The following is a 19,144-nucleotide window of genomic DNA, read 5'->3' as shown; positions in this document are numbered from 1 at the left end:
TATTAAATATTGTGCTTCAACAGAATGGTCGTGCCGGCTGCTCGGCAGTGATGTGGTTTTAGACGCAGTATCTCAGTGAAACACAGAATTTTATATCCGTTTTTACATTTGGACTCGGTGTGTACTGTAGCAATAGAGTATGTCAGGGTAAACAAATCAGGCCATATTTTGAATAATGGATGAGGCAGTGCAAAGTTTAATTTTACTCTCCCTGTAGGTGTTTGCCCAGGACCAAGACTCGGAGAAGAACGCCGTGGTGAGTTACCAGATCCTATCTGACATCTACAACAGCACCAACTACTTCCACATTGACAGTAACAGCGGATTGATATTCACGGCACGCCTGCTCGACTACGAGCTCATCCAACGGCACAACTTTATTGTCAGAGCGACCGACAGCGGGGACCCTGCCCTCAGCAGTGATGTTAGTGTCACTGTGACTGTTACTGACACAAACGACAACCCACCTAATTTCAGCCAAGCGCTGTACGAGGCCTTTGTCAGCGAGCTCGCTCCCAGAGGGCACTTTGTGACTTGTGTTCAAGCGTCGGATGCTGACATCTGTGATGCACATAGGCTGAGGTAAGAGATGTTTTTCCGAAGTTGTGGTTTTGGTGTTTTCTCTGTAATGTTTTGTACCAGTGATGATTAGAATTTTTTGTACGTGGTTCCCTATTGAACTCAGTTGAATATTTGTCTGAACTTTTCAGTTTGTTATGTTTACAAAAGCACATTTCTTACTAGCCAATCTTGTTTTTGTGTTTCGGTTGTAACAATCGAAGCGATTTTCACTCTACCTTTAATTTCTTTTTCTCAAGAGCAAGCAACAAAAGTAGATACTTTGTGTTTCCAGCAGCGTCTGAACAAAATAACATTGTACAACATAAACACCACTGTACTCTTCTTTCTTTTGATTTGCCTTCAGATACAGTATTCTCTCTGGGAATGAGAAAATGACTTTTATGATGGAGCCAGATACAGGGGTGCTCAGTCTGTCTAACAAGAGGAGACAAGGCATGAAACTCTCGTATCAGCTCAATGTGTCTGTGTCAGATGGAGTCTTCACCAACACTGCTCAGGTGAGACAACTCACGATTTATTTCTGTCAACTCATTTGCTCTTTTTTAACCTTTGCAGTGTTTATACTCAGGAAGCTGAGTGACCTTTTTTAGCAACCCCTCGCTTCAAATTTATCACAAACATTTGCAGCTGTCCAGCAGGACTGCGGTTTTTCTACTACCGGCTGCTCAGCAGCTCTGCAGTCGGAGGTTAATGTGTGTTCGTGCCATATCAGATTTACCGTGAGGATGAGCTGCCAACTGGAAAAAAAATGTTCACATCTGTCTCATAGTGGTAATTACAAGTGGGCTGTGATAGTCCATATCTCTGATTTTCTATATGTTGTTGCAATAACATGTCACCCCGTTCTTTGCTCCCTCTTCTTCTTCTCCTGACACGATGTGAACACACTGAACCTTCTCAGCCTTTTTTTTCCACAAGTGTTTGCAGCTTCGTCAATCACTGTTTGATCACAAACCTGATGCTCTTACTGCTGGTGTGCATGTCATGTTGATGTAATCATTTTTGACACATCAGCCAATGATGCTTATTGCAATGGCATCAACAAAATGCCAGCAGACATGAGGATGATCATAATGGGATGATGATTATAATATAATGATGATCTCCAGGTGATTGTCCGTGTCCTGGGAGCCAACCTGTACAGTCCAGTGTTCAGCCAGAGGTTCTACCTGGCTGAAGTCCAAGAAAATGCACCTCCAGGGTCAAAGGTCATTCAAGTAGGTTTGCCTCCTCACTATTTACTCAGTAATGTGTCCATCAGGGTTTGTAATAGGTAATGTCCTACATGAGTGATGTCATAGAACCTTGCAATGACCAATCTGATGTTATTTTCTGTATTGACCTCCAGGTTCGTGCAACAGATGAGGACTCCGGCCTGTATGGCCAGATCACCTACTCCTTCATCAACGACCTGGGGAAAACTCAGTTCAACATCGATGCAGATGGAGTCATATCCACTGCTCAGAAATTAGACAGAGAAAATCCTCTTAACAAGGACATGGTGTTGACCATTATGGCCCTGGATGGAGGAGGTATTATATTTGACACTGACCACACTGTAGAACTGATTCCCTATCTTCAAATCAGCCAACATAAGACTCCAAAAATACAATAGTCTTACCTCTAAATCTTGCAGGCCAAGCATGTAGCTTACATTAATGCAAGAGTGGTATAATATGATCCCACTCTCAGAATTTATGAATATTTATTCACATTACAGATGCATTACATTTCAACATCTACGGTGACTTACAGTGAATAAAACAGTATATCAAGGCAAATTATGTCTGTATTAAAACTACATGAATTTCATAAATTTATACAAAGACATTTATGTTCTGTTATTTTCCAGGCCGTGCATCATTTTGCACAGTTCGAGTGGTTCTTGGTGACGAGAATGACAACGCTCCTCGGTTCAGAGCTGTAGAGTACCGCATGAGTATTAAAGCGAATGTTGCCAAAGGTTCCCTGGTCACTCAGATCCAAGCCACTGACCCTGATGCTGGGTCTAATGGGAGGATCACCTACTCCCTTTACAGCGAGGCACGCCTGTCACTGGTTGATGTGCTGGAGGTCAGTTCGTTTTGCTCTTTGATTTTATACTTTATCACATATTTGCACTACATAGCTGTATGCTTGTTTTTGATAAATAGAGCTGCATATATATCTTCTTACTGCCCTCAAGAAAAAGATCCAAACCTAGACAAATTTATTTAATGAGTTAACCATATTAAAAACCATAATTTATGCTATAACCCCTGATTTTTAATCAAGAGATACTCTCAGCTGACACCCTCGTCCCCATTTCATTGGATTAACTGCCATCTGTTACTGTAATTATAAATTTTAACTCATCAAATCAAAATTATGTTGCATTAAGATTGATGCCTCGGCCAATTTTCACTGCTCAAAAGGGAAACACAATTAAAAACAAACAAATGAACAACTATGACTGTAAATGAAACAGAAAGCTGTGGTATGAAGGGCTAATATAATCTGAATGGATATTTAAAGTAGCAGTAGCATGAAAGTGTAAACGATAGCAAGTGGAAGCTCAAATAACATTGTTTACCATGCTCTGTCTCATGGAAATAAAAGGAGAAATGAAACTGATGAAGTAAAATCCTGCTCAATTACTAAATAAATTACATTAAATTATTGTCTCTGGAGTTGATTGAAATGGCTTTGTGATTTTGTCAATGCCCAGGTGGAGCCAGACAGCGGTTGGATGATGACTAAAAGCACTGTGGACCACCTCCAGGGGACTGTGTTATCCTTTTTTGTCAAAGCCACAGACGGCGGCTCTCCAGCCAAACACTCGCTGGTGTCCGCCTTCATCCACGTCGTCCCACCAGATGCATTCGTTCCCTCCTTCAGCCAGCCTCAGTACTCCTTCACCATCCCAGAGGACACAGCAGTAGGAACAGCCCTTGGGTCTGTGTACATGGCTCCTGGACAGACGGGGTTCTTCACTGTAGTCGGAGGAGAGACGCTCGACAGCAACCAGGGAGGGACCTTCCTGGTAGAGAGGGACACAGGACTGATCCGTCTGATCAAGCCGCTAGACTATGAACAAATCAGCATCTTCCGCTTCAAGGTTGCAGCGACGACAAGAAGAGACCTGATCGAGTCTGTCTCCACTGTGGACCTGGAGGTTAAGGTTGGTGATACAGTTAAACATAGAGCCTATAAGAGATTATGATTTCGATTCGGTTTGTTTGCTTTGTCAGCAGGAAAACAGAAAAACAACTGACCTGATTTTCATAAAACTTAGTGGAAGGGTGTAGCATGGGCTGTATCATGGGGTCAATGCCCCAATTTCTTTTTCACTTCTCTTAACATTGCGAGACAGGACATTTGGCCTTGTAGTTCAAAAGTGGCAAAACATAACCAGAAATACTAACAGAGCCAGAAATAGGAGAAAATTGATGACTCCATATCACAGTCCTCATTCATAGGTACCAGTTATCCTCTGGGGAAGCCTTCATACAGGGGTGCACCGCCAGGAGAGGCAAAGCAGGCAAATGTTTAGGGCCCCCTGAAAAATTTGGGAACAGGGGCCTCCCAATGGCCTCTCATATTATTTGTACATTTTGCAATAACAACTGAACACCCCTTTAAACCACCCACAAAGGCACTATACAGAGCACTGCTGCTGCCCCAAAATTCCTTTAATGTGCCCCTTCTAGCTACTGTATGACAGCTGGATACTGTCATAAAGGACAGGGCCTGGATGGGCATCTTTGCCTGGGGCCCGTTGGAGTCTAGGATCGCCACTGCCTTCATATGTAGATGCTCAAACTTCATCCAGGAAGCAGTCGTAACAATGCTTTTTTTCTCGAACTAAGCTGTGGCTATGGAAATGTAAATATGCAAATATCATGCAACTTTGCATATACTTACATCCACATGTGAACTGTCTGCAATTAACACCCAGAGAGATATTTATTCAAAATTAACTCAGGTAAAAATGTCTTCCTTGCAAAGATGGAGTTTTTTTCTGTGACGACTGTTTATGATAACAAGCTGACATATTAATGATGATATTTCAGCCTGATATTTACGCCTATGTACATGATAAAGAAGTGTTTTCTGGTTTCAGAATGGTATGTTAAGTATGTGAATATTTCCAGTTTAGATGCACATAATACACACACAGTCGAGACGATGAGGCTTCAGCTAGGCACAACCATATTTTGACATAATTCTAATAGTTTCGGAAATAAAGCCGGACATATTTAGTGGTTGGCTTGCAGATTGTGCAGAGGACTGGACTATTGGCCGTGGCGGAGGTCTGCACAACTTATATTATATCTAATTTAAAGTGACTTAAGTTGGACTTCCCTCAGCCTTTGAGTGCAATAAAATAAATGTAAGGAAATTATAGAAAACTGGAGTGTACCCAAGAGCTCAAACAGACAGAAAATAATAAATCTGTGTCAAAACAGGTATTGCAATAAGTCAGAAACCAATTTTAAACCTTTCATTTACAACATGAGAGCAGATACAATCTCCGCAAAGTAAAGTGCGTGTGTAAATGCTTACAGACTAAACAAAGAGATGCATTTCTGCCAAAGCAGTTGTTGTAGCTGATTGAAGATATGAAGTGTAATTCAGAAATTCTTAAAAAATAATGTAATGAAGACAGTTAATGCACTTTAAATGCCAAATTCATTTGAAGAAGTTTGATTCCTTGTTGCTTTATCATGACTATCAGTATGATTTAGACTCTGTTGGGTGGATTTAATGAAAATTTGTCATTTTGCAGATCCTGGATGTGAATGACAACAAGCCAGTGTTTGAGACTAACACCTATGTAGCCACGGTGATGGAGGGGATGCCAGTAGGGACGAGAGTGGTTCAAGTACGTGCCCTTGATCCAGACTGGGGCTCTAATGGACAGGTATGCGACAGTATTTTCCTCTCTTTGTGTTTTGCTCTTCAGTTTGGAGTGCTGTCGATGCTTTGAAAAGCCACTGTATGTGTCTTTTTTTTAAATTGCAGGTAACCTACAGCCTCGGACCTCTGCTCACCTACAACTTGGACTTGACAAAAGACGCCCGCTCCTTCAGCGGCCCCATCACTACAGCTTCTGTCTTTGCTATTGACAGCAAAACAGGCTGGATCACCACAGTGAGTCAGATGGACCATGAGGCCTGCTCCAGCTACAGCTTTGAAGTAGTGGCCTCTGATCTGGGGGAGTTGCAGTCCCTCTCCTCCACCACAGTGGTAACCATCACTGTGTCAGACGTTAACGACAACCCGCCGCGCTTTGAGAGGGAGCTGTACAGGGGTGCAGTAAAGGAGAGCGATCCCCTCGGTGAGGTGGTAGCTGTTTTAAAAACAAGGGATCGAGATGGTACAGATCAAAACCGCCTCGTCAACTTTTACATAACTGGTGAGGAAATTAAGTAGAGTGCTAACATAATGCATTCTGTGCTGCAGTAATTGTGCCTCATGCAGTGAGATGAAGTGGTGTTGCATAAAAATTATTCATTGGACTAATAGGGTTGCTATTATTAAAGGTCAAATTTTAAATGAATTTCAACTCAAATGTCAAACACGACTAACCTTTTATTTTTTTGTATATCCTTTTAATTTCAGTGTTACAGGGTATACATTATACAAAAAAATATTTCGAGCAAGGCAGAGAAACCCTGTGAACTGACACTTTTATATCTCCATAGGTGAAAGAAAGATGCTTTAAAGCATAGTGTATATTACACATTTTTCAATGGGGCCAACCACCTAAGGAACTTTGGCCTTAAATGAGTTCGTAAAGTTAGTTTGAATTCCAAAATAGGAAGTCGTCTTTCACAGACTCACTCATGACTTTGTGTGGCCACTCCTTCTTTTTATGGGAGTAATAAAACACATTGTGAGGAGTCTCCTGCAAAACTCTCACCTTGGCACTGAGGCTTGATGTTTTCCATTCACATAACCCGTCTGATAATAACTAAGGATGATGTATTTTGGCCTCGTGTTCTGGCATTTAAAAATACTGATTGGCCTAATGGAAGCGTTATCATAAAAGGTCAAATTCTTAAACTTTGAAAGGCCATTGCTGCTACACCGGCAGCCTGGTTTACGCTATGATGATAGATGTTTATTGATTATGCCAAAGGCTACCTGCATTATTTGTGTGTTTGTGTGTGTGGATGGGTGGAAAGCTGATGCTTATTCATCTTGTGAATGAATGAGACTTCCAATTTGTTCACAAGTCAGTTACAATCACCTCTTTCTTTGTTGCGAGGTGTCAGCATTCTAATCTTCGTCCATATAATCTCCAGGGGGAAACCCACGGGGCGTGTTTGGCCTGGCTCTTGTGCAGGGAGAGTGGAAGGTTTACGTGAGTGGTCTGCTGGACCGCGAGCAGCAGGACTGGTATCTGCTCAACATCACAGCCAGCGACGGCTTATATGTCGCTCGCACTGCAGTGGAAGTCACCGTCATGGATGCCAACGACAACAGTCCCATCTGTAACCAGGTCAGGGATACACAGAAATAAAGATGTATGAAATGAATATATGCAAAGCAAACAAACAGAGAGCAGACTGGGGAATGTGGGACGATGAACTATTGTTCCACTTTTTTAGGATTCATGGTCGACTAATTGCATTTATTCACAGGCTAACCATATTCCCATGTAGTGTTTTGTCTAAAGATAGAAAGAAAATATCCCTTTTGAATATGCCTTATGATAATACAGTCAATGTAGTAAATAACAGGGGAAAGATAAGTTACTGTGGCTACAAATTAATTGCTTCTTTGCTAAAAAATGTTGAAAAGTAATTTATTAATGCGAGAGGTTTGGGACAAATTTGTTTAAAGGAACTGAAATTACTTTTGTGTTTTAGCATGCCTTGCAAAGCTCAGGGAAACATAGAGTTACTGCACTCCTCCATTTTTTTAACACTGTTGAATAATGTTAAAATTTGCATAATGACTTTGTAAAAAAGCCAAAATCTGGGGCTGTAGCAGAACAGGATTTGTTCAATTAAAATATTGATTTTCTCTTCTACAGTGTACAAAACTCAATGGGAATTATTCAAATTGTCTTTGCACTATATTTCAGGGAATGTACTTAAACTTAAGTATAAAGTGACTTTTCCAATGTGCTTTCATACAGTATATAATATGGTAATAAAACTGACATGAATCCGTGGTGAAAACCAATTAACTTTAGAGCAGAGTGCTAATTCCTACCTTGGAACTTTAAGACTCATCCTAAAATGAGTCCTAATGCCGTGCCAAAATCTGATCTACATGAATGAGAGGAAAATCAGTGTAAAAAAGGGAAGCTAATTGGGCTGTCCAGTCTCCTGGGAATATCCCTTTTCATTTAGTAATATTTTACAATTCTTCAGTTTCATGTAATTAGTTGAGAAACGTTCATTCTCCCTCTAAATTCTTACCCATTCTCTTTGAAATCAATCCTTCCTGTCTCCCTGTTCTCCTCTTGTATTCCCTCTGTTCTTTGACAAGTCAGGCCTGTGTAACTACAAAGTGGTTACTCGGGCATTACATGCATCAAATGTATCAAAAGATGTTATGAGTCACACACTATTCTGCACTGTACTGCAACCGTGCTGTTGGCACATTGTTCTTTTTTATTATTATTAAGTATCAAGTATGCGTGTTTTCAGCAGTATTATCAGTGGTTGGAGAGATTTGATCACCATGACGCAACTCAAGATAATTGATCATCAATAAATCTATGTATTTATTATTTCATTGTGATAGTTGCAGATGAATTTTCTGTCGATCAAGCTCTACATATGATAAAGTCAGTCACAGGTTAACTCTGAGAAAAAGCAGCAGGGTGGGATACACTGCAGTAGTTTTCTCATTGTGCTGGTCTGTGTTTAGCGAAATAGTGAGGTCACAAAGTTCATTTTTAGAGACAGTCACTGGCAGGAGTGAAGGTGGGGTCAGAAAAGGGCACTTAAATCTGTTGTACTCGCTCTGTCAGCAAGGATAATGGATGCAGTGCTCAACAGTTTAATGTGTTTTTTGATGTGTTGGACAGATGTTTTTTTTTTTTTTTTCAGGCAGTGTGGTTTCACTTTGTGCTTGTTTATTTATGTGTATGTGTGTGTGTGTTTGGGTTGTGCCAGGCGGTGTATAGCGCCTCTTTTCCTGAGGACATTCCCACTAACAAGGGCATTCTGACAGTGGGTGCAACAGATGCTGACTCAGGCTCCAGCGCTGAGATCCAGTATTCACTGTTTGGCATAGGGGTTGAAGATTTCTACATGGATGCAAACACTGGTACATTCAGTTGTTATTCTTCTTATTTTGTACGAGCAAGATACATCACAGATTAAACATCCCACCTGCAGTTTTACACACCTCTTCTTTTGTGTCCTAAGGCGAGCTGCGTACAGCCACGGTCATGGACCGAGAAATGACACCCACCTACAAACTCATTGCCCAGGCGACTGACGGAGGAGGGCTGTTCTGCCGCTCTGACATTTCTCTCAAAGTGTTGGACGTAAATGACAATGCCCCCTCATTCTCCTCTACTCATTACCTGGCTAGTGTCTATGAGAATGCCGCCCCCAAGGCTTTGCTTACCCGGCTGCAAGCCAGTGACCCTGATGAAGGTAAGTTAATATGAAGTTATATGCTGGATGTGTAACATGTCACGCAAGGATGAGAATGAGCACGGAAAGTTTCCTACTTATACTGGATGAAGGTTAAAGCTACTATGACACCAAGTGTTCACACTGCTGACTTGTCCACACTTAATTATTCTTACCAAAGAGGTCTCCTGCAGCTGTTTGAGGAAACGAGACACACAATTTGTACATGCTTCTAAAATTACCCTGTGATAAAAAAAGATTGCACGAACAGGAAGAAGATCATTTTGACATGATAATTAAGTCTTGGGTGTGCATGAATTTGTCTTCTGATCTCTCCAGGCCTTAACCGTACAGTAGTCTATTCTCTGGTGGATTCAGTCAACGGATTGTTTTCCATCGACCCGGTATCTGGGATGGTGATTCTGGAGAAATCTCTGGACAGAGAGAGCCGGGACACCTACCGTATCCGCGTCCAGGCGACTGACCAGGTTGGACAACAGGGGGCAATGTCCTCACAGGTTGGTGGCTCCAGTGACACATTTAATCTCAGTTGTATTTTTGCTATGATATCCAGTATTCACTAAAAACTGCAGTGCTGGGGAGTAGTTAACTATATATATAGTTCAGTTTATAGTTTAAGGTTTAAAATAAGAAAGGCTCAGACATAGAGTTGCACATTTAAGGGTCTTTTAATCTTGAGAGAAAGCCAAAGAATTGGTCCATCATGACAATTTATAGTGTCTCACAAACAAGCATTGTAGGTACTGCAGAAACTTTCCATTACTCCAGTTGCTATTGTGTTATTTCCTGCTATTCAGACAACTCATTATGAGAACAATTGCTTCTCCTCACTTAACCAAAGTTGGTCACAATCATGTCAGACTATCTAGCTGAAGTCATGTCAGGCCATCCACACAATAAGAGTTCATGTCAGGTCATCTACACTATATAGTTGGGTGGCAATTTAGTAACATTAAAGTCTCTGTAGCTTTTTTCAGTAGTTAACTACTGGATTGTGTAGTTTATGTGTACATTTTAAACATCATATTCATGATGCTTTTTGCCAAACAATATGGCACATTGCTGCAGCTCATTGGCTCTGGTTGTCATTTACTGACAGTCTGGTTTACAACCAGGATATCTGTGATTGATTACTATGATTTTCCCCTTTATCAATGTCCCAATTCAAACCCAACAACTGCTCCCTATCCTCTTCTTAAAACACATCCTGCCTTAGTGCCTAAATCAAACACACCTATACTTTACTCAGTGTCAGTTCAACTGCACCTTTGTGTAACAATATGAGATTCTTGACTCAGATTGTGTTCATTTCCTGTGATGTAGCTTTTTGAAACTAGTTTAACTTTAACAAGCTAAAATTTTTAGAGTAGATGTAGTCAGTAAATTAGCCAGTAGTCTGGTAACATGCAGTTTCAATGTAGTTTCCCTAACACTGCAGGAAGTATTATTCCAAAAGGTATTCATGATCCTCCCCAAAACTAGCACTTATTCATTGATAATTGCTAGCTGGGAAAAAGAAATACTTGTGAACACTATTGAAATTCACAGCAGTCTTCACAACATTTATATTTTAGGTGATATAATCATCCTGTAATTAAATCAGATACAGAGTTATTAACACAGCCTCTGAGTAATTTGCACCAATTATTTCAAAAAACACAAATAGACGTGATTTTGTAATTACACTATTTTACCACAATAATGTAATTAGAATTTATACACTCAGAGGTGCATTATTCAGCCACAGAGTCATCCATCTGGTGATGTGCAATCTGTATTTCTGTCTGTGCACAATGAATAAGAAAAGCCAATGAATAACAACACGTTGTTTACCGAGGAGATCAGATAAGAAGCTAGTAGATTTAATCAAGATAAATCGTCATCAAATTGTGCAGTGGGTGGGATGGGAAAGACGGGGAAGGTGACAGCTCCAGACGCAGAGGCAGTGTAGAAAAGAGAAGGGAAAGAGATCTCTCACAGTCACTAGGTTTCTTTTTCTTAGGTGCTTTGGGACTTAAGTGAAAATAAACCCCAGGCAAAAGTGAGGTCAGGTGTGGCAGTTTTAGACCAATTTCATAGCAGCAGGTATCATTATCACTGCTAACACGAGCAGCAGTAGTCGGAGCTGTAATAGCAGCAATAGTAGTGGTAGTAATAGTAGTGATTCCAGTATTTCTATAGCTCATACACAAGGGCATTTCAAAGTGCTTCACAGAGCAATAAAATATGAAACATTATAAAGGATACAGAAGAGAGAAAAAAGATAGGTATAAAAGGTGAAATTAATTACTAAATGATTAACAATTAAAAAGAAATCATTAAAAATAGCAAATGTGCAGACAAGAGGTGCAAAGTTGAGTTTAAAGGAATGTTTTTTAGCTTTGACTTAGAAGTGGCCAGAGTTGGGTCTTGTCTAACATCATCTGGGAGGTTATTCCAGGTTTGTGCTGCACGATAACAAAATGCTGCTTCACCCGTAGTGATTCCCTGAGTTATAGCCGTACTTGTATCATGCACATTAATATGATTGCTGTGAAGGTGAGAATTCATGGGCATCCCGCTTGCAGTAAGTGGAACTGGGAGCAAGTGTGTCTCCTCTATGACTCCGTACCATATGCTGCTTGTGTATGCCAGGAAAGACTAGTGGGACAAATATGATGAGGGTCTGATGAAGAGACTGATGAAGGTAGCGGGAAAACAGCTGGGCTGGCTACGCATTCTTGTACCAGCAAGATTATATTTCTAACCTTGAATGGAGTTAAGCATCTTAATTAATACCAAGATGTAACAATGTTTAACCTTACACCTGATCGTCGCTAGGTGTGATTGATGATTAAGAAGAATTCCAAATGTACTCACATTCAAGTAACACACTCCATAATAAGATAATAATAAAGGCAACGGTTTGTTTCTACAACACCACAACTTTGCTTTAAAGCCCAGTTTTGAACCTCCCTCCAAAAGGCAGACGCACACAGTGACAGTACCAGAAAAGTTGAACTGTTGACTCAGATTCAATAGAGCAAAAACAGCATTTATCTGACTCAGTAATGCTGCAAATCTTTAACATTTATCTAGCAGCCAAAGAATCCTCTCTGGGGCTTTGGTGGACACAGACTTCAATCGATTTTTGCCTCAGTCCCCTATCTTGTTAGCAAAGCCTTTAGTATCTTTGCTCCCATTAATGTCCATGTCCGCGGTGCTGAAACTGAACTCTGAGGGCAGGGAGCAGCGCAGACAAACGAGCTGGTGTCTCCCTTAGGTGGATTTGACCATTTTGGTGCTGGATGTGAATGACAATGCTCCAGTCTTCCAGAGGAGAGACTACTCCGTTACTGTCCCGGAGGATGTAGCCCTGGGAACCGAGGTGCTGCGAGTGTTGGCAACGAGCGTTGACATCGGGCCAAATGCTGACATCACCTACAAGATCCGGTCGGGCAACGAGTTAAGAAAGTTCACCATAGACAGGAACCTGGGTGAGCAGAGATCCTTGTTACATGGCCTTGTTACTTCCAGGCTTAAATACAAAAGTAAAACCAAATATCAAATTGAATCATCTGTAAGTTCTCCTATGTGTATGTTTCAGGCTCTATTTCTGTGGCTGATGATTTGGACTTTGAGGTGTGTAAGGACTACTACCTCACTGTTGAGGCCTGGGACAACGGGAACCCTCCTCTCAGCACAGCTACCATGGTGACCATTGAACTCATGGATGTAAACGACAACGCCCCAGCCTTCAGTCAGGACATCTACAATGTCCTGGTCAGCGAGGATGCGTCTGTGGGACAGACAATTACAAGGGTAACGCGTGGTCTTAATTTGTTCTCCATCCTTATATTGGTTTAAACTGATGCGCCAGATGGTTCCGTGTTAACAAACTATCTGAGAAGCTGTCAGTGAGAAAACACTTAGGAAAAGGACAGGTACTTAAAAAAACAATTAGCAGGTGATTGGATGAACCATCTGTTTATCACCGTCACCGAAGAGCACAAACACCTTCTCTATCAAGAAAAGCTTAAGTGTTCTTTGGTTTTCTTTCAAGGAGGACATGCTCTGCAGTTCTGATATAACTGATGCTATTGCTGCGTCAATGCTGATCTCTTTAGGAATTGAACAAACAGTCGCCTCTCCATGTCATCACACACACCTAAACTGCACCTGTGGCTGCTAGTAGATCCTCACTCCAGTTGCTCCCTGTGGCTTTAACAAAAATTATATGAAAATGAATGTTTTTTGTTTTTTTTTAAATTTCTCTGACATTTTAACTTTTATTCACCATTGTTGTAGGCCTAAAGTGATTCTTATATTTTCCGACTGTTAAAATGTAGAGCCTATACACCAATTACAAAAAAAAGTTTTAACAATTTGTCAACTGAAATATATATGTCATACTAGGGGTGTCATGATACATCGATCAAGACTGATATATCAGTTCAGTGATTAGTGTTCCAGTATCATTGATGCAAAGTGAAAACATCAACACATATCATCTTTAAGACATGCCTTTATTTTGAAATTCAATCATGGTCTATGTCACCATCTCCAGCTAAGAGTACCTCCTTCCTAAACATCCAAACAGTGCTAGCAGCCCCAGGCAGATAATAGTCAGCAGCCAAGAAAAAAACAACGAGGAAATTTCCAGATATGATCTTATATCGATCACTGTCCCCTAAATTGAATCAAATCAGAATTTTGTCCAGGCAGACTTTGTGATATCAGCAAATATCGTTGTTCAAAGAATTCATGTATCATAATGGAACTTGTGATTTTCACCCTTACGTCATATGTCCATGGCCTGGCGCCTTTTTCTCAAAATTTTGGCAAACCTTAATAGTGGTGGCTCGTCTTGAGTCTCCTTAGCTAGTCTGGCTGTAGATTCCAAATCCCAAAAAGGAAAGTCTTGGAGGAAAATAGACAATTAAATAATATGTGGACAGATTTGCTTTCACTGCCAACACTGCAAGTTAAAGTACCAAATAATCACAAAAGCTCATTTAGATCCATTTGTGATGTTGATAGGCTAATTTGGATTTAAAGGCTCTCTAAGTCTTCTAGAGCTTGAAAAGTTTTTGTCACATACAGCAAACATCTCCTCACGATCCGCTAGCTACATGTCCTCTGAATATGCTGTGAAAAAGTCCGGTGTCTGTTGGCAGCCCAGGCTCCGCAAATGGCAACAAAAACACTGTGGTCCAGGCTGCACCAACCAGCCAGCGCGAGACCAGTGAAAACAAGCACACACACATGAACGCGGTGCCCATGTCTCATAGTCTCGCGCAGGCGCACACACGTGAGCGCGGTGCCCAGAGAGGCAGTTAGAGCTACAGGCTACAATGAGGCTAAAAGGCGAGCTAGCTCCGTTGTGTTTGATAACACTGTTGAACGTAAACAGAAGTGAAGTGTTTTTGTTGCCATTTTGTTGACTTTTTCACAGCATATTCAGAGGACATGTAGCTAGCGGATTGTGAGGAGATGTTTGCTGTATGTGACACAAACTTTTCAAGCTTAGGAAGACTTAGAGAGGCTTTAAAGATCCAGTGTGCAGGATTTAGGGACATTTATTGGTAGAAATTGTACATTATATTCATAACTATTATTTATTAGTTTATAATCATCTGAAAGTAAGAATCTTTGTGTTGTTACCTTAGAATGAGTTGTTTATATCTACATATGAGCAAGTCCTTTCAGATATTCACATTCACAGGGATATTCACATTTTTGTGTTGGCTACCACAGCTCTCCTATTTGCATGGCACATTGGGGAAGTTTAAGTTCTGCAATCTCACCACTAGATGCCGCTAGATCCTACACACTAGACCTTTATTGGGCTGTGTCACCGTCATTATGAGACTCGGATATGTTCTGCAGCTCCAAAGAGATTTTTTTGGTCACAACATGTCTCTTTTGGTAGTAAAAGGTCTTTTTCATTGACTTTTGTTTTACTCCCTGTGTGTGTTCTCAAGGTATTGGCAGAAGACTTGGACAGCCAGGTGAATGGGCGAATCACCTACTCCATCCTGAAAGGTGATCGTAGCAACCACTTCTGGATTGACCCTGTAACAGGCCTGCTCAAAGTCAATAAGCGGCTCGACAGAGAACTAGTAAGGATGCATCTTTAAGTACAATATCTCATAAACAATCAATAGCAATTTTCTGGTTCATGAGCACAGAAAATACAAAGTCCGCTCAAGGTCAACACCCAATGAAGCCTCATATTATGCAAGCATAAGAGTGCTTGTCATATTGCCTGATACATACAGATGCTATAGCACTCTCATCCCCTCCTGCTTCATCTAGGTATCAAGGTACTCTTTGTCAGTGCAGGCGTTCGACAGTGGCTCTCCTGCCATGTCCTCCACTGTCACCCTCAACATCGACATATCTGACGTTAATGACAACCCTCCTGTCTTCACTCCTCCCAACTCCACAGCTGTCATACAGGTAACAGTGTGTGTGTTTGTGTGTGTGTGTGTGTGTGTGTGTGTGTTGACTTATCTTCATGTGTTTTTGTGCTAGGGTCAACTCAAGCTGCTTTTTTCTCTCCGTTCTTCCAGCTGAACCAAGCCGCTGGCACTACCCTGCTGAAGCTGTCAGTCAGCGATAAAGACTCACCAAGAAATGGCCCTCCCTTTGAGTTTCTCATCTTGTCAGGAAACGAGGGAAATTTCTTCTCCCTGGACCAAACTGGGACTCTGAGGTCCAACCGTGTGTTTGGCCCTGAAGCCCCGCGAGAGTTCACTCTTGAAATCCAGGTTAACAACAGTGTTTTTATTTAAAGCGATACCAATTTTCAACCAGCTTTTAAAAATGTGGGTAATATGTGTAAATGACCTAAGGCAAATCTCCCTCAATCTTCAAGGCCCAAATCACCTATGTCACCCACCAGCAGGAGCGTTTAGTAGTCCAGTGCGGCACAGTGCATTCTGGAAGTTACAGGTTTTCTACCTTTTGAGCAAAAGTAAATACCACAGCATTTTTCTTCTGTCTCCTCTAGTCATGTAGCACCAATTTCAAAAGTATTTACATCTTTATACTGCATACAGAGTCCAGTTTTATTAAAAGACCATCTTTCCAGCAGTGAAATACTTCTTTAACCACTTTTTATACAGGAAACGTTAACCGATAAATACAATGTGTTGGCATGCAGTCAACTTAAGGAGCTGCGCATTACTCTCACAGTCTCTCACAATTAGCTGCTAAGTCAGGCTATTGGAGCCTTGGGTTTTAAAAAATAGCCTTATATAAACTCACTTCCTTAATGGGAAAGCTATTAACACCACTAATATAGTGACATAGCGGGGGGTGGGGGGCTGTGCTTTAATATTGACAATACCTTCTTTTTTCCAGTTTCAGCTACCCTTATTATTTGTTTTTAATTGTTTGATTGTACAGCTGCCAAGAAAGTAAGTAAGTGTGAACACAGTCTCATTATATGACCTTAAAAACATCTTAACACGTCTTTTCAACTGAACTCTGCTTCTTTTGATGTGAGTAATTGAATATCTGTTACTTTGTTTTGGTCTCTTAGGCAAATGACTCTGGTAAGCCAAGTCTTACCTCTTCCTCTTGGATATTTATGAGAGTCATCGGGAACAGTCAGTATAAACCCGCCGTCTACCCCCTGGAAATCTTCATCGTCATGGCGACAGATACCTTCCAGGGTGGCCCGATCGGTCAGATCTATGCAACCGACCGCGACCCCAATGACGTGCTGTCATTTACCCAGAGGCCCCAGACCAAGAGCATGTTTAGGATAAACAGGCAGGATGGCAGCGTTGCGGCTCTGCCAGGCCTGGAACCTGGCAGGTAAACACCACACAAGCAGACAACGAGCACTCTCACAGGCTAAAAAGTGGCTGATATGGGGAAAAAACCTTTTGTGTCTAAACATGACATATTTCCTTGTCCTCTCTCTAGATACCAGATGAATGCCACGGTGAGTGATGGACGCTTCGCTGTGATAGCTGATGTGTCAGTCCAGGTCGAACAGGTGACAGATGAGCTGCTGCGTAGCGCCTTGACCTTACGTTTCAGCTCCCTGTCCCCAGAGGACCTGCTTGGTCGCTACCTGAGCCAGATCAAACTAATGTTGCGGGGAATAGCCGGCTGGAAATGGTCACCAGGACAGCAGGATCCCCTGCACATACTCAGTGTGCAGTCAGTGATGGGGACATCTGATGTGGACTTGCTCCTGGCCATGGAGATGCCAGAGACATCAGGCAGTGGACGGATGGGTGGGATCTACTCCCGACAAGAGTTGTCTGCAAAGCTGGAGGAAGCAGCAGCGCGGGGCCAGATTCGGGGTGTCCTGGCTGGGGCAGTGGTGGTGAGCAGTGCTTGTTCTGGGGAGCTGGATTGTGGGGACAGGGTGTGTGAACAGGCGCTGGTGATGGAGGGTGACTCACCTGTCGTCTACAGCACAGAGAGGGTCAGCTTGGTGGCACCAAGGTTCAGCACTACAGAGACCTGCACCTGCCCTGGTGAGCACTGCGCTTATGCTTGCACTTGCAATTTAACCGAGCCTAGCTCACACTGTTTGTGTCCTCATTGTCTGTCACAGCTGATAACGAAACAATACAGATAACAAAGAGACAAACAGATGTTGCATACATTATAATAAAGTATTTTTCTCATGAAAATATAGATGATATTCTGATATCCTGAAGGCATATATTTCTAATATTTCTGTATTTGCCCATTTTCAAACAGGAGGGACATGCCCCACTCCTGTGGAGCTTTGTGAAGGTCAGTCCTGTCCAGCAGACATGCAGTGTGTCCGTTCTGGTCCTACAGCGCCATCTGTCTGCCAGTGTCAGCCCGAGAGACTTGACGACTGTGCAGGTGTGATTTGATCCTTTCTAAGCTTGAAAGTTGGACCTTCTGTGTATCTGATGTGGGTAGATGAGTAGCTTGGCACACAGCAAGGATTTCCTCTAATTTTTAATCCTGTGTTTTATGTTTTGCAAATACGCAGGACAAACCTCTCTGAGTTTTTCTGGAAACAGTTACATCAAGTACAGAGTGACAGAGAGTGGCCAGAGTGGAGAGATGAGGCTCGGCCTGAGGATCAGAACACTTCAGAGAAGAGGAGTCATTATGTTCACGCGCGTTAACCCCTGCACCATGCTCAAGGTAAACACATCCTAAGGCTGCACTTTACTGTATCTTTCCAGATCTACTCAGCAGAGAGTGTGCTGTATTTAATTGGTTGCACATTTTTTAAGGATACAGTTCTTTTCTCTCTCCCTCCACAGATTGAAGGGGGTCGACTCTGGTTCCAGTTGGACTGTGACAACACCCTTGGCATTATGGGTATCTCTGGCAGACCAATAAACGACGGCCTCTGGCATGCAGTTGCCTTGGAGCTGACTAGGAACTACACTCTCCTGTCATTGGATGACAGCTATGTAGAGCGCCGGCGAGCAGCCCAAGCCCCTGTTCGCCTTTGGCCTCTGGCCCCAGATTCTTCCTTTTTCTTCGGGGCCCAAGTGAGGCCACCCAACGGGCAGGGCGAGAGGCCAAGCCCAGGGCCAGGGAGAAGCCAGGGAGGGCCCGGACTTGGGGACCGCGGAGCGAGGGCCCCGCCAAGAGCCCAGGATGGCTTCCAGGGATGCCTGGGCTCACTGATGCTGAACGGTAACGAGCTGCCACTCCAGAATAAGAGGAGCCGTTATGCTGAGATAGCAGGGCTGAGCGAGGTCAAGTTGGGCTGTGTGCTTTATCCAGATCCATGCGTCAGTCAGCCGTGCCTCAACGGAGCCATCTGCAGCAGCCTGCCCTCTGGAGGTCTGTGTAGATGACAGCGTGTGTGGGTGATAGCCATTGTGTATAAATAAATGACACGAATAAGTGTTGTCATATGAAACAGTTCTAGTTTCTATAGCTGGTGTCAATTTCGGCATTTTCATTGTTTCCTCATTTTAATTCAGTGGCTTGTTTCTGCATCAGCATGCATA

At 42.3% G+C, this 19,144-nt stretch overlaps 1 protein-coding gene across 1 annotated transcript in view; it reads left to right on the top strand.

Moving 5' to 3' along the window:
• Positions 1–19,144, top strand: part of fat3b (FAT atypical cadherin 3b) — a 78,451-nt gene that overhangs the window by 37,088 nt on the left and 22,219 nt on the right. Inside the window, exons 22-43 of the mRNA XM_078172473.1 lie at positions 218–582; positions 926–1,079; positions 1,692–1,799; positions 1,931–2,114; positions 2,435–2,655; positions 3,290–3,742; positions 5,351–5,485; positions 5,587–5,980; positions 6,873–7,069; positions 8,700–8,853; positions 8,955–9,188; positions 9,507–9,685; positions 12,451–12,664; positions 12,775–12,989; positions 15,152–15,289; positions 15,486–15,629; positions 15,743–15,940; positions 16,717–16,994; positions 17,106–17,668; positions 17,898–18,029; positions 18,163–18,320; positions 18,443–18,974. Coding sequence (XP_078028599.1) covers positions 218–582; positions 926–1,079; positions 1,692–1,799; positions 1,931–2,114; positions 2,435–2,655; positions 3,290–3,742; positions 5,351–5,485; positions 5,587–5,980; positions 6,873–7,069; positions 8,700–8,853; positions 8,955–9,188; positions 9,507–9,685; positions 12,451–12,664; positions 12,775–12,989; positions 15,152–15,289; positions 15,486–15,629; positions 15,743–15,940; positions 16,717–16,994; positions 17,106–17,668; positions 17,898–18,029; positions 18,163–18,320; positions 18,443–18,974 — 5,350 coding nt within the window. The remainder of the gene's footprint in view (positions 1–217; positions 583–925; positions 1,080–1,691; positions 1,800–1,930; positions 2,115–2,434; positions 2,656–3,289; positions 3,743–5,350; positions 5,486–5,586; positions 5,981–6,872; positions 7,070–8,699; positions 8,854–8,954; positions 9,189–9,506; positions 9,686–12,450; positions 12,665–12,774; positions 12,990–15,151; positions 15,290–15,485; positions 15,630–15,742; positions 15,941–16,716; positions 16,995–17,105; positions 17,669–17,897; positions 18,030–18,162; positions 18,321–18,442; positions 18,975–19,144) is intronic.

The sequence above is a fragment of the Epinephelus lanceolatus genome, chromosome 11 (genome assembly GCF_041903045.1).
Source record: "Epinephelus lanceolatus isolate andai-2023 chromosome 11, ASM4190304v1, whole genome shotgun sequence".
NCBI classification, from domain to species: Eukaryota; Metazoa; Chordata; class Actinopteri; order Perciformes; family Serranidae; genus Epinephelus; species Epinephelus lanceolatus.
Note: the sequence above shows the minus strand (reverse complement) of the source record. Positions and strands in the feature narration are given on the sequence as shown.